The sequence below is a fragment of the Dryobates pubescens genome, chromosome 8 (genome assembly GCF_014839835.1).
Source record: "Dryobates pubescens isolate bDryPub1 chromosome 8, bDryPub1.pri, whole genome shotgun sequence".
Classification (NCBI taxonomy): domain Eukaryota; kingdom Metazoa; phylum Chordata; class Aves; order Piciformes; family Picidae; genus Dryobates; species Dryobates pubescens.
In genome coordinates this window covers 11,282,091-11,297,576 of record NC_071619.1, presented here as the reverse complement: position 1 = coordinate 11,297,576, position 15,486 = coordinate 11,282,091, and the positions used below count along the sequence as shown (strand labels likewise).

Here is a 15,486-nt window from a genome sequence, read left to right as displayed (position 1 = left end):
CTGCAAGTGGAAACTATAGCAATATTTTGGACCTTGTCTTCTGTGATGTGAGGGCCTGCCATAGGATCTGCACTGTTACTGCTGTAGGGGGCGTTACCTGGGGAGGATTTGGGGCTTTGATTTTGTTGGAGGGGCTGTGTGTTGTGTTTTTTTGTTGGTTGGTTGGTTTGGGTGTTTTTTTGGTTGGTTGGTTGGCTGATTTGTCTGTTTGGGTTGATTTTTAAAAATCTGGAGTTTTTTCAGTTGTTTTGGATTTTGTCACCTGGCTGGTTATTTTTTCCTTACCCGTCCTAGTCCAACGTAGCTTTGCAAGTCATTGCGTTAGAAAAGTCAGAAATAGCAGTTGTGTGAAACTGTGATGTGTGAGTAAGAGAACATTTTTCCAGTTGCTCCCTCTTGGGCAGAGATGAAATCCCAGCCCTGACCTGTTCTGGGAAGTCAGAACCTTCTGGCTGGTAGTGTGCATTTGTGGAGGGATCTTTCTTGAACAGGCAAAAGTTTTAGAAAGAAGACCAAGAAAATTGTGGGCCCCAAGACAGGGTCTGGAGGAAAGGCGTAGATGTGTTGTTATCAAAGTCGGAGATGAACAGAGGAAAGTAACGGTATTGCAGTGGGGAAAGACACAAAGTTAGACTCATCTGTTTAAAAAAAAACAACCAACAAACAAACCACAAACCCAACAACCTCCCCCTTTATGTATGGCTGTGAATCTTTAGCTTTTCTAAACTCTCTCATGCCCCAGTCCCTGGATATTCTCCTATGAACCACATGCGGCGGCGCACATCCGTTCCGCTGTTGTTAATACACTAGATAAATACTGCTGTTTGTACTACAGATTCAAGAGCAAGTCCTCAGAGCCTAGCAGACAGGTTTTCTGGTTGGGGTTCATGTTGATGTTTTTGTATGGGCATACCCAGAACGTCTGGATTTACAGGCAGTCATGGAAAATAACAGTGAAGTGTGTGTGTGTATGTACATTGCATGACCTAGTTGCCCGTGTCTTGTCTAGCAGAAGTTTGAGCTAGTTTACTTTAGTGTTTATTAGGATGGAGAAGAGTTCAGCCTAATCCTAGCGAAAAATAAATACAAGGCAGAAGTCACGACAATAGGACACCATTGCTCCAAGGCCATTTCCACAGTCAGGGGTTTGGGGATGCAAGGATGCTGGTATTGTACAGTGTCCAAGCGTTCTTAGTGCGGGTACAGTTTTGTGGTCAAAGCTGTATGGAGGCTGGAGTTTTAATTCACCCTCTGTACTCCCAACAGAAACTAATCTGACCTATGCCAGTGGGTTCAGCCATGGTGGTTGACATTGTTTCCATAGCTGGTGAAGTTGTGCTCTATAATTTTCATCAGAGTGTTGCAAGAGGAGCTGGATACATCAGGTCAATGGATTGTAGCTCTGTGTGTAGCAGATTCTTCCAATGAGCCCTTGTGAGCTCTTGCTGTCCTGAGATACCTGGATGCAATGCTATTACATGGTGTTAGTAGAAAAGTGTGGGAGCCTAGGTTTAGATAAAATCAGAGGTGTTCTGACATGTTTACAAACAAGGTGAACAATTTTAAAGAAACTATAGAGACCTGTCCCTTGCCAGAGGAGCTTGAATGAAAAAGTGTTTCTGTTAAGATCAAAATCCCTGTTTCTTAGGAAAGGCTACACCACAAAGCTTGTTCTAGGCTAAAATTGTAATAATAAAAGAAGTCCCAGAAGTCGGTGATATTAAAGCTGAGTACTTAGAATAAAATAGAATAGAATTAACCAGGTTGGAAAAGACCTTTGAGATCATCAAGTCCAACCTATCATCCAACACCATCTAATCAGCTAAACCATGGCACCAAGTGCCTCATCCAGCCTCTTCTTAAACAATTCCAGTGATGGTGACTCCACCACCTCCCTGAGCAGCCCATTCCAATGGCCAATCACTCTTTCTATGAAGAACTTCTTCCTAACATCCAGCCTAAGCCTCCCCTGGTGCAGCTTGAGACTGTGTCCTCTTGTTCTGGTTGCCTGGGAGAAGAGACCAATCCCCTCCTGGCTACAACCACCCTTCAGGTAGTTGTAGACAGCAATAAGGTCTCCCCTGAGCCTCCTCTTCTCCAGGCTAAGCAACCCCAGCTCCCTCATCCTCTCCTCATAGGGCTTGTGCTCCAAACCCCTCACCAGCTTTGTTGCCCTTCTCTGGGCTCTTCTCTGGGTCCTTCTCAGCCTACTATCAATGAGCACCCCCAGGTCCCTTTCTGTCTGGCCACTCTCCAGCCACTCTGACCCCAGCCTGTAGCACTGCATGGGGTTGTTGTGACCAATGTGTAGAACCCAGCACTTAGATGTGTTAAATGTCATGCCCTTGGACTCTGCCCATCTGTCCAGCCTGTCAAGGTCCCTCTGCAGAGCTCTCCTACCCTCTAACAGATCAACACCTGCCCCCAGCTTGGTGTCATCTGCAAATTTACTGACGATGGACTCAATCCCCTCATCCAGATCATCAATAAAGATATTAAACAGATGGGGCCCAGCACTGATCCCTGGGGAACCCCACTAGTGACTGTCTGCCAGCTGGATGTGGCACCATTCACCACCACTTAGGTCATTTGGAAGCCAAACATATTTTGATTCATTTTGGAATGGGCTAAAATAACGATAGCGACTTCACAGAATACCAAAGAAGACAGTGCTGGCTCTACTACACCTTCCCTGAGCAAAACAGGCAGATGATAAAAGAAACACAATCCTGGCAGAATTCCTGTTATGTCACTAAACTATCACATCTCTTTACTTCAGGATAAATATTTGACAAGCAGAATTTGAATAATATTTTAATGTTACGTGTGACTCGTGTGTCATCCCCTGTCATCCACACCCAGCAGCGGAAGAGTTGTTGATCTGTCCTGATTTGTGTGCCATCTTTGGAGATAATTTTGGCTTGGATTTTAGGATAAAACAATGAGCAGCCATTCCACTCATGTATTTTTATTTTCATCCTGCTTCCTCAAATACCACACTTAATGTGCCTGCCATTGTGTGAGGAAATAAATCAAGGAGTTGCTTAAAAGAGCAGTGTAAAGTAGACCTGTGAAAGACAGCTGATGTTCATTACTCACTGTAGACTGGTCTCAGTTCAAAACCGATTTTCTTCACAATTTGAATAGATCCTCTTGAACTGTAGTCATAGGGAGTAAAAGAACTCATCATTGCAGCAAAACCAGTGGTGGCAAGTTCACAGTCTCCTGCTTTGAACTCCTTTTGCCCTCTTCATTTTATATGCAGTGTCCTGTTGCTCAAGGGCACGACTACCTCTTCACCTTATCTACAGTTCTCTCCAGTGGCTGTTGCTGGAGGAGCAAGGCTTTGTTGTCTTATCTGAGAGGCTTTTATCCTCCTTCAAGAGCTCTGAGCAAACTCAGACTACCAGAGGGCTATGCAGGGTGACTCAAAACTAATTAGATGCTTGTTCACAAATGGAAACTTTTAAAAGGTGCTTTATAGAGTCAGTAATTAAAAATATCCGTGGTGTACTTGCCACAGAGATTGTATTAAGTCCTAATTTCCAAATCTGACCCAGTAGTACCATTTTGAAGAAAATTAATCTTGCCTTGTGTAGATAGAATGATAAAGTTGTATTACAAGTGCACTTGAAAATCTTCTGTATGTGAGGAATTGAAAACTCTTAGGAGCAAAGCTAGTTGGTCAGCATTGTTTCTCAAATAATACTGAGAATGCATTCAAATATACCATCGGCGCTGTCACTCTTTCAAGCGAAGGGGGTTGCAGTTAGCTTTCCTTTTCCTGGATATGCTGAGTCAGCACTTGAACTAGTTCTTTTGGCCTCTTTGCATGATAGAGACTTTTAAAGTAGCACATCCTCAAGACAAAAGCTGCTTAAACCCTTAGCAAAATGCAAAATCCTGTGGGTTTCCCCCCCCTCCATACATTATTACTACTTTGCATTACTGTATACAGAGTAATTTTCTATTTATACTATAAACAAAGATACATAGATCTAATACAAATGCATTTTAGTAATACTGTCTATGCAGTGTTACTATTGTGCAAAACACCTGCAGTTGGTAGGTAGGTAGGGACCAGCGATGCTCAGTTCAGAAATCACAGGTGCTCTTGTCTGTCTGCTGTTGCAGCAAGGCAGTTGCAGCATATCTTTGGGTGATTTAAATGATTTCCCCTGCCCTGCTCCATCTGTAAAGGTAGATCTGTATGTATGTATCTGTATGAATGTTTAGGCTGGATGTTAGGGAGAAATTCTTCACAGAGAGAGTGATTGGCCATTGGAATGGGCTGCCCAGGGTGGTGGTGGAGTGACCATCAGTGGAAGTGTTTAAAAAGAGACTGGATGAGGCATGGGTGATGTTATGGTTTAGTTGATTAGATGTTGTTGGATGATAGGTTGGACTTGATGGTCTTTTCCAACCTGGTTGAGTTCTGTATTCTTGATAAAGAGACATGGATCCAGGTTTTAGTTCTGCTCTATGCCATTAACAGCAAAGCAATGTGAGGATGCTGCTGGTGGCTTCAGAAGGTTGGAAATGGTCGCTCCAGTTGAGATTCTCTGGTCATTGGCTTTTGGTATCTCTCTTGACATTCTGCTGTGTTTAGATGTGCAGTACCTTTAGTCTTCAAGAGAATTGCTTTCCAGCCAGAGGATATTCCCTGCTTCCCACTGAATTTGCTGGCAGTGTGGCACAGTTCTGTGACAGCCCTTCTTGCATCATTACACCTCGGTGGGACCTGACTTGAACAAAATACCAGTAGGAGAAGAAGGTTGCATTTCTTGTGCCTTCAAATTGCTGTGGTATCCTTCATTTTCTGCTGAAGCAATTGGAAGTTGGTCTGTCATGGCAGTCACCCCAGCATGGTGTGGAACTCAGTGTGCCCTGCGTTGTGTTTGGGAGAACCAAATGCGCAGCGCTGGAGCGCGAGTGCTCACGTGGCCCCAGCCCTGCGCTCGTGCGAAGTCAAGGTCACTGCTGCTGCCTGTGTTTACAGATGTGTTTATCCTGCAGCTTCCCTCACTCTGGAAGCACTTGGGGGTTTGTGTAAATCCTGCTGGGTGAAGGATGTCACCAATTTAGAAAGTTACCAGGGTACCTCTTTGTTAAGCTTCCCCCGGCTCCATCCGCAGTATGAACTAGAAAGCCTTGCGCTCGCACTGAACAATCTGATGGTGCCATCATCGACCAGCCAGAGTTTTGAGCTGCTGGAACTGCAAACTGCATGCGATATAAATAGCCTGAAGTAAACCAGGTCATTAAAATAGAATATTAATGATCTAAGATGTTGGTAGCACAAGAACATTTTAAAATTTGTGTCCTCAATAGTGACCTAAAAGTAAACTACAGAAGCTGATCATGGTGGTAAAGAAGAGAATACACCCAGCCTTCAGTTCCTTTCATGACCCATAGTCCCAAGGTGCTGCTCTTCTCTTTCAGCTCATATGCTTTGCTCTCAGCACGGTTTAGGTCCTTATGTAAGCACGCTGGCCTCAGCTAACCTCCTCCAAATGTCCAAACATGTTCCTGTTGTGCCTTCTAGTACTTTACCTTTGTGGGATTTAAAATCTCATAGTGTAGATGCCAAAATCTAGAAGATCACCAAATTAAACTCGGTTTGTTCTAAGAATTGAGGGAGGCAGGATTAGAGGGAGGATTAGATCAGTAGAATTTCTGGCTGCAGTGATACAGAATAAGGTCGTTGTTTCTGTGGTGTCGTGCTGTGGTTACCTGAACATCAAAGTCATCTGATTTCATTGTTGTTTCAGGTTGGCTTCTATTTTTGTTGCTCAGAAACGTCTCTTGATGATCTTGTTTTTATTTAGTGGATTAACTGTTGGTTAAAAGAGGCAGCCTGTTGGACAGGTGGAGTGATGGAGGAGACTGACAAGGTGGTAATTTTTTTTTCCTGTGCTCTTATGAAGTGATCAAGGAATGGTCCCACCTAGGAGAGGGGAGGAAGGGAGAGGGAGAAAGGGTGGGATGGGCACAAGTCATAGCAGCAATGCTACAGGAGACTGGACAGGCCATAGCAGATGTTGGTTGTTGCTGTGGAATCCCAGGTTGAAGTATAAATCTCTCAGGAGATCTGCTTAGATTTAGAAGCAGGCCAGGACCCAGACCCCACCGATGCCAGAATCTGGGACACTTCTCCATCTGCTCAGTGCTGGACTGAGGTTTGGGGAAGACTTGGAGCTTTGAGTTCAGCAGACCCAAGGTTTTGCGCTCCCTCTGCTGGCTGCATTTTTACTGGCTGATGCCCGTTCTTCATCCCTGAAGGAACGCCGACATTACTGGTGACAATCTTGAACAGGGAAGCAGTAAAATTAGCATGGCTCCTTTTTAGGGTACTTGAACACCAAATAAATAAATGAAAGTCCTTGTTAACCATGCTTTGGCTGTGCAAGACAATAAGGAGACGCAATCCTTCTGATTCTTTCCAAAAGGTCATTATTTGCCTTGGGAAGGAGAGGCGCGGAAGAAATCACAGCGGCGTAAGTCACACTTCAGTATCTTTTGAATCTGGTGTGGAAGACTTGAACCAAGACCAAGAGTGACTTCAGCATTCTGTTTGTTCATCTTAAATTTTATCTGTTTTTTTTGTTCTGCGTTAGCCCACACAGCCATAGGTTTCTCTCCAGACTCAATATTTGCTTTTCTCGTTGTTGCCACCTCTTCCATCAGCTTTAGTTTGCTGCACTCCCTGAAGTGCTTCCTTGGCTTGGTTTTTAAACTTCCAGCCTGTTTCTCATCTCAAGCCACCAGTGTCTGGATATCACAACATTGTACTCAGGTTAGAGCCTCAGAGGCATGTCACAAAGAATTTTATGTTTTCTGTCGCCTCTTCTCCTGCTTTGGATACAGCAGATACTTCTCTAGGGCATTAGCTTCCAGTTTTGGCAAGTTTGTGTTTGTCCATTTATCAGGCTGATATCACATGTTCCAGACATCACATGTTCTAGCCATCACTGAGAGCAGCTCTGCTAGTGTTGTGCATTTTGTATGCCTGTGGACCCCGGGTATTGTCAGTCTCAGCCATATCCAGCCCATATTCCCTCCCAGATAAGAACTGTGTGACTGGGAAGCGTTGGCACACTGTCCATGGCAAGGCAATCATTACTGCTATTCAAGGAGTTCCTGAAACTTATGCTCTGCTTGCTACTTGCTACCACTGCTTGCTCTTTGCCTACACCTGTTAAGAGTTCTCCCTAAATGTTCTCATTTCTCCTGGTTCTTCCCTAAGGGGGAAGAGCCCTGAGTTGAAATTAAATTACCTTTTTCCTTATTAAAGTTATTTCTGGTTCCCAGCTAATTTCTTTTACTGATGATTCTGACCTGAGTTTGTTGACAGATTCAGTCCAATCACATGTAGAGCTGCAGCAGGTAGCAGCTTTCTAGAACTGTGCTCTCGCATGTAGAAGCAGCAGGAAAGTGAACTAAGTCTGACAATATGCTTCTCACCAAGATCTGACTAGAATGAATTGAAGAGTATGCAGCAGCTGAGCTGGAGCACCTGCACCAACTGATAGGCTGCTGGAGATGGAAAATGTTAGCTGATCACTTCTCTTCCATCTGCCCCAGGGCGGTAGAGCTCCTTACTAGGAGCTTCGTCCAGTTGGTGTTTCAAAGTTGCAGTAAATGAGCTTCTGCTGTTTCCCTTGGGAAAGTATTGCTTACAAGTACAATTCATTGTCAGGAAGTCATTCTGGAACTCTCCCTAATTTTTCTCCTCTTTTTGTTTGGTGTCCTCCCACTAAAATGGGCTTTAACACAAAGAATCTATTTAAAGTGCTACTTTTTTTTTTATTTTCCTGTGAATGCTGATGTGGTTTCTAGTTAATGTTTGTACGAGGCTGCAGGCTGTCTGGTTTTAAAGGCAAAGAATCACTGTATCCCCTGTGGTTGTGCTGGTACTTTCACTCTTTTCCTTGGGGGTCTGGATGAGTTTCATGTGACTGTATTGAATTAATGTTAGTAATTGGGTTACTTTCCCCAAAAGGCATTAAAAAATGGTGTGTTTTGCTGCTGGAAAGAGCAGGCTCTGAAAAGCCTAGTCTAAATCTAGGCTATGTTTGTGCAGGAGTTTTGAATTTCTCCTCATTCTGTAAACAGTGTTGCGTTGTGAATCCAAAGGCGGCGTGCACCGGTTAGTGGGGTGGGGGCTGGGGGTGAAAGTAGGGATCCGATTTCCCCCCTGAAAAATAATCAGAGGGCAAAAGCAAACAGCAGGAATGTGAATTTCTGCTAATGGAAGGCCTTGAACTTGTGCTGCAGGAAAGAAATTGACTAAAACATTTGTTAGGCTGGTATAATTGCTTGTAGGCCATTGCTGTTCTAGAGGGAGTTGGGTTTAGTGGCTCTTGTGCATAATGTGCTGTGCATCTCACTCTGACACGCCAAATCGTTTACCTTTGTAGAAATCAGTCAGAACCAGAACAGAGTAAGCTGGGAGATTTTTCAAGAGCACAGATCCTTGGTTTATGAGCAAATTCAAGGGCAGCTGAACACCTCCTGGGTTTTTTTCTCCATGTCGTTGTAGGGATATTAAACAGGTTACAGCTTAATGTTCCCTTCCTTTGACTTGCTAGTTGCATGTATACTAATGTAGTCAGTGTGCAGTCAGCTTTCCTTGCTGCAAGGACACACAACTGACTAATGTAGCTTGTGCACCAGGACCATGCAGTACTTTTCTGCAGGTGCAGCCAGTCAGTCCCCAGTACCAGTGCACAGGGATTATTTAATGACTTTGCATTTACATTTACTGAACTTCATAGTGTTCCCCATCATACATTTCTTCTGCCTGTGTGTCTGTGGCATGTGAGAACAAGGTGAATTCTATTCATATGGCAAAACTCTACATGTAGACAAGACCAGATGCTGAACTTGGTCAGATGTTTTCATCTCTAGTTTGAACTGTGTGACAATACTCCTGAGGTCCTTGCTCTAAACATATAAATGGAAGAGAATCAATACTTCAGGTGTTTCTCCCAGTGCTGTTCTGTGAGTTCAGTCAATCATATGGACTTCCAGGAGCTCATTCTGGATTCATTGATTCATGTGGATTTCACTGAGCATCTTCATGTTTCTTAATTAGATGAATACATTACCAGGAAGTTGCGGTACAGAGCCAAAATCCAAGCTGAGTGACAGGATTTTGAGCAATAGGATGAGAGTGGATTGCTTTTAACAAAACTCCTTGGTCCTTTAGCTGCCTATGAATGTAACTGAGAGATTAGCATTTGTCACAGCTTGTGTCTCAAGGCATGTACACTTAGAAGCTCTTTAGGCTCTTGCTGATGTTACTGACCGTTGCTGTAGATAAAGGAAGGTGAGGCCAGAAGCAAACACTGCCTGCGGCAACTGAGGAGTTGTGGGTCGGAGCACTGCCCATAGTTCTCCCCTGGTGATGCTTATTACACATCACTCAGGTAGTGTCTGCCTTTATCATGAGATCTGGCAGTGCTGCAGAGCTTCCTGGTTGCTAAATCGCATTGCATCAACACTTAAAGCAAGTGATTAAACAACAATTAATGTCAAAGATGTAGTGTCATTAAGAGACTGTGGCCAGAAAAATCAATGAAGTACAGAAATTATTTATTCCCATGCCTGCTTGCTCTCTGTTTAATTTGTCTTCTGCTCTCAAAGCCCTAGGAACAGTATAGACAGTCTGGATTTCCTTCCCTGGGTGTTGACTTTGTTCAGCTCCTTGCTGGTTACGCATTGTATATCCTTAGGAGTGGAAAATACAGTTGAAAGCTCTTTCTCAGTTGAATAAAATGGTATAACAAGTGTCAGTGGGCTGATAAAGTCTTTGAATAAAGTTGTAGCCAATTTCTATTTAAAACACTCAGAGGAGTCATTATTGTACTCACAGGACGCTTTTAAAGTTGGGCACATGCTGCGTTGTGCTCTTTTATGATGTATAAAACAGTCTTTGCACTCCTCTGGCTTTTCCTTTAGCCTTTTCTGCCTTGATTACTTCCATGCACGGAGGGTATTTTGCAGTCATCTGTGCAGCAGTCAGAGGGCAGCTAGTCTGGGAATGCATCTTTGTCACACCTCCATCATCAGTCCTGATGCTTGCTTCTCTGCTGTCTGATGATTTCTGGCAAACCATTGTATGGATCATGACAAGAAATGTAATTCTTGGATCTGATCTGGATCATCAAGTGACTGCATAAGCATTAGAGCCAGTGCAAAGGAGGGGGTAATCTTTAGGTGCAAAAAGCAGCCCTTTAGAGGCAACCTGGTTAGATTGCCTTAAATTCATCAGACCCCAGCAAAGTGATAGGTTCCTGAAAGTCTGGAAAAGGAAATCTTGAAAGTAGAGATGAAAGAAAGCTTAGTGTCAGCCTGCATTTGGATAATTTTTCTACTATCAACAGGCAAACTCTCTGCAGGCTATAGTTTTATAGTTAAGGTAGAGCTGAACATGAATGCTACCCACCAAAAACTCCAATGGCAAGTTTCAATAGTCTCTATATTTTGGGTGTTAAATAGAAAAACTTCAAACAGAAGGTATGGCAGAGCCATGGGGGAAAAAGTATGTTTCTAACCTTATTTTTCATTGTAAAAGGTGTGTAATATCCAATACTGGTCTATAACTATTTCCTTATCAGCTCACTTTGCATAAGAGACTAGTAGCTGGTACAGATTTTGGTCACTTAGAATCATAGCATCATAGAATTGTTAGGGTTGGAAGGGACCTCAAGGATCATCTAGTTCCAACCCCTCTGCATGGGCAGGGACACCTCACACTAGATCTGGTTGTTCAGAGCCACATCCAGCCTGGCCTTAAAATCCTCCAGGGATGAGGCTTCTACCACTTCCCTGGGCAAGCTGTTCCAATGTCTCACCACCCTCATGGGGAATAATTTCTTCCTAACATCCAATCTGAATCTACCCCTTTCTATTTTTGTTCCATTCCCCCCAGTCCTATCATTACCTGACACCCTAAAAAGTCCCTCCCCAGCTTTCTTGTAGGCTCCCTTAAGATACTGGAAGGCCACAATTAGGTCTTCTCGGAGCCTTCTCTTCTCCAGACTGAATAGCCCCAATTCCCTCAGTCTGTCCTCATAGGAGAGGTGCTCCAGCCCTCTGAACGTCCTCATGGCCCTTCTCTGGGCACGTTCCAGCACATCCAGATCTTACCTGTAATTGGGGCTCCAGAACTGGACTCAGTACTCCAAGTGGGGTCTCACCAGAGCACAACACAGCATGCACCCAACTTTAAAACGAACATTAGATATGGTTGGTCAGATCAGGCTGCTGTGGCATAACATGTTTCAGTGATCCTAAGTTGTTGCTGAAGACCACATCAATGGAAAGGGCACATAACTCATTCTGTGACTGGGAGTGGTGCACAACTGCTTATGGTGCACGACTGCTCATGGTGTTACAGCCCCTCAGGTTCTTCCTGCATCCCATTTCCATGAATCTCTCTTACTGCTTGTAGATGCATAAAGGACTCCACTGTCAGACTGTCCTTTTCAAAATGTAAAATTTTAGCACCTAGCTCAGTTTTGTCATAGGCAGTACTGAAGTGGAGAAGGCAATTCTGATCAAAGCTGAAAGACTTGAGTTGATAGCCTTGTTTGGTGTTGTGTTTGGTTTTATTTTACCCACTGGTGCAGATCTGAGCACACTTACCATTTAGTAATAAGTGAGAAGAGGTGATCCTTGTGGAGGGCTGGAGCACCTCTCCTATGAGGACAGACTGAAGCAGTTGGGGCTGTTCAGTCTGGAGAAGAGAAGGCTCCGAGGTGACCTAATTGTGGCCTTCCAGTATCTGAAGGGGGCCTACAAGAAGGCTGGGGAGGGACTTCTCAGGATATCAGGTAGTGATAGGACTAGGGGGAATGGAATGAAGCTGGAGGTGGGGAGATTCAGGCTGGATGTGAGGAGGAAGTTCTTCACCATGAGAGTGGTGAAGCCCTGGAATGGGTTGTCCAGGGAGGTGGTTGGGGCACCATCCCTGGAGGTGTTTAAGACCAGGCTGGACAAGGCTCTGGCCAGCCTGATCTAGTATGGGGTGTCCCTGCCCATGGCAGGGGGGTTGGAACTAGATGATCCTTGTGGTCCCTTCCAAGCCTGACTGATACTATGATTCTATGATTTGTATCTGAATGAGTAAGGTGCATCCCCACAAGTAAGAAATTAAACAGAGGATTTTGTGATGTGCAAATGAACTGCTCTGTTTGGTGGTAGAAATGGTTCTTGAAGGACTCATGCCTTTTGATTTGAAAGCAAATATTCTAATACCTGAGCAGGCAGAAGGAAATGAATTACAACATTTGATTTGCCAGCGTGTCGGTTTTATGTGCCGTGTTTCTCCTTGAACATAATTATATTGAGAGTATATAATTGGAGTAATGTATTACAAGGGGGAAGCAATGATAATAGTACTTTAATCTTTCAGGTTTTTCTTAAGTCACCTTTCCCCCCCCCCCCCCCAAATGCTGTTCATTGAGCAATAAAAAGAGCTGGAAGTCTTGCAAGGAATGCAAAGAAATAAAACCTGGCACGGCGAAAGACTTTCAGTACAATATGAATGTTGATACTTTAGAATCACAAATCATCCTTCTCTTAATTCACTGTAGAATAAGGTCTCCTCAAGATAAGTCTCAGCAGTACTGTGGAGCTGGTATTTAAAGTATGTCCATCTGCATCTAAACGAGTAGCTCCAAGACAATCAGATTATGCAGTAGTTACTTTGGTGAGAATATCGCCTAAGTGGAATGGAAACTTCATTTTGAGTCTAATATTAGACCCTGCTTTGGAAAATTCCTTTTAAATGATCACAAGCTGGGAATAGCAAAAGAATTTAACTTTCGACAGACAGCATTCACCAAGAATTTGTTTTTTACTGCTTGTGTTGGGTCCCTGGGAAAGCAGATGTGAAAAACTTACCAAAGTGAGTTGGCTTGACCTGATGCAGTGTTTATATCAGTAGTTGATAAGTTTTCCTCCCTCGTCTTAATTTGTTCAGGATATTTTCATTCTTCAAGCATGAGTAAGCCTGGGTTGGAATAGTTGGAATGCTTGTTAGCCTAATAATCTGAATGCTGAAACATGCAGGCGTTATTGCCTATAAAGGGGGTCTAAGTCAAATGGAACTATTTTGGTTATCTTCCACGGGTGGGGATAAGTATTGTTTTTGAGCCCAGTGAAGAAGAATGTGAGACCACGTTGCTCACCTCCTGATAGGTCAGATAGCATCTTGGTATCTGCCCTACATACACTTCAAAATGCTACATGTGCTTGGTGAACCCTTTGAATGCACTTTTTACACAGCTTTATGGAGAATCAGCTGGGGAAACTGGCAACCAGGGATATTAAAGCAGATTCAAAGGGTAGTGACTATAGTACCATTGTTCCTGTGGCAGAAGAGCCTTCAGAAAGCCTTCAGAACACACTGTGAATGATACCCAACTCAGGCATCTTTAGAGTCACTAGTGCATCTCATCTTAGCTTTTCTTTTTGTTGATCACATATTGTCACTTTGTTTTAATTAATTAAACTCCTAATTGAGTCCTACACCCCCCCCATTCCTCCTTATGGAGCATAGCTAAATAAATTAGTTTTTGAGGGAGGGAGTAGAAAAAGTAAAACCCAAGGATTGGACTGGCCTCTTCTCCCCACACTACCTTGTCCACTTGCTTCTGTGGTTTGGGCATTGTGGCTATTGTTTCCAAGCTTGAGGAGAACGTCCATGGCAGCTTGCTGTAAAGGAGGACTCCAGCCTGGCATTTCTCTGCCAACCTGTAAGACAAGAAGTGGAACGACTATTGACAAGATAATGTAGTGAATTCAATGCCAGAATGACAGTTTCACTGGGAAAGACATTAGAGAGGGACCTCTTTATCCCTTCTCCTTTAGTGCACTAGGTGGATTTATGTGACCTGTTAATGCATTTGTGAGAAATCAGAATTTATTAAGAGGCCTGACACCAACCTTTTTGTCTCCTTGTTTACACCTGTGTGTCTACAATTCTGCTGTAATTTCTGACCTTTCAGGAATGTCTGAAGTGTCTAAATTGCTGATCTGTCTCCTTGCAGGCAAGTCTCACCTGGCTATAGTACAAAGAGTGAACAATGAAGGAGAAGGGGATCCTTTTTATGAAGTCCTGGGAATTGTCACGTTAGAAGATGTGATTGAAGAAATCATCAAGTCTGAAATTCTGGATGAAACAGATCTGTACAGTGAGTAAAAGTATTTGCCCTTCATGTATAGATTAAGAGGGAAGCCTCCATACGGTAGCAGTGGCATTTAATAGCTGGGTTTTGGGAGATGTTAAGTTGCTGATTTAAAATATCAGTGGTCAAGTGACCTGCAGATCCCTCACATGGTCAGAGTAGTTTTTGGTTTTGCAGCATGGGCACCTCACCCCTTTATGCTGTACTAATTCAGAAACAGGACAGGTTTATGTGTTTGACCCTCCCATCAAGAAGGTTTACATCTGCAGCAGTCTGGTCTGCCCTGCTATCTGTTCTACATCCCAGTGGCCTTAATAAATCTTTTTGTTAAAATGTTCATGAACTCTCACATTTTCCTCTAACCCCTTTCAGCCTCAAGGGCCTGTAGTTCATCTACTGCCTACCTTAGCAAGAAGGCAGGCAAACATTGTGCCTCAAGGAAGCAGAATGTAGTCTCCTTACACTGTCAGTTTGTCACTCATTCAGAAAAGCTGAGAATAGAAGTCATCTTCAAGGCTGAAAACCAGCATGTTCTGAATGGCTCCTCTCTTTATCACTCAGTAAGACTCCTTCCTTTCTGTTAACATATGTTGAGGAACATGATGCTGCAAGTCATCTATTACCTTGAACTTGAGATATCTGGACTCCTTTCTTTTCCAGTTTAGAGTTTGTCTGGTCTTTGGTCAGTTACCTAAAGTATCTTTGCATCTCTTCCATCTACATAGTCTGGCCTGTACACACAATACTTCCTGTCTGTCATTCTTCATCTGTCTGCTGCCATCTGTGCTTTGATCACTTGCTGGCAGATGCTGGTTTTTACTGTGTGTTCATGTGTAGCACAAGGATATCTCCAGGTTCTATCATAGCACAAACAGTAATGTTAAATATCTTTAACAGTGTTGGCTGTTCTGTCTTTTTCTTTCCTCATGAAAGGGATCTGAACACTTCTACAGCATCTTTTAGAGGCCAGTGCAAGAATCTTCTACCCTCCCTCCAAACCAAAAGCCAAATGAGCACCCTACTTGTATTTTCCCTTATAGATTGTTATTGCCTGAACTACTTTCTGTAGCTGCTGAGTATTTTGCCAGTATTTATGTGCCCCAAGGTTCATGTAAATTGCATTGTGTTTTACAGTGTGCTGAACACTCTGATTACTATGCAAATCACAGAAATCCAGTTCCTATCAATTTCTTTTCGTACCCTCACTGTTGGGCTAATCAGTTACAACATAATGCTGAATTCAGACCTCCTTCTGTGCTCCAAACAGATCCTATCATTGTCTCAGCAT

General features: G+C 43.4%; 1 protein-coding gene across 3 annotated transcripts in view; it reads left to right on the top strand.

Annotated features, from left to right (window-relative positions):
* Window positions 1-15,486, top strand: part of CNNM2 (cyclin and CBS domain divalent metal cation transport mediator 2) — a 131,878-nt gene that overhangs the window by 91,246 nt on the left and 25,146 nt on the right. For all 3 annotated transcript variants that reach the window (XR_008462362.1, XM_054163709.1, XM_009908131.2), the window contains exon 2: window positions 14,061-14,204. Coding sequence is in view for 2 of the 3 variants with exons in the window: in XM_054163709.1 (XP_054019684.1) it covers window positions 14,061-14,204 (144 nt within the window). In the remaining variant the exon portion in view is untranslated. The remainder of the gene's footprint in view (window positions 1-14,060; window positions 14,205-15,486) is intronic.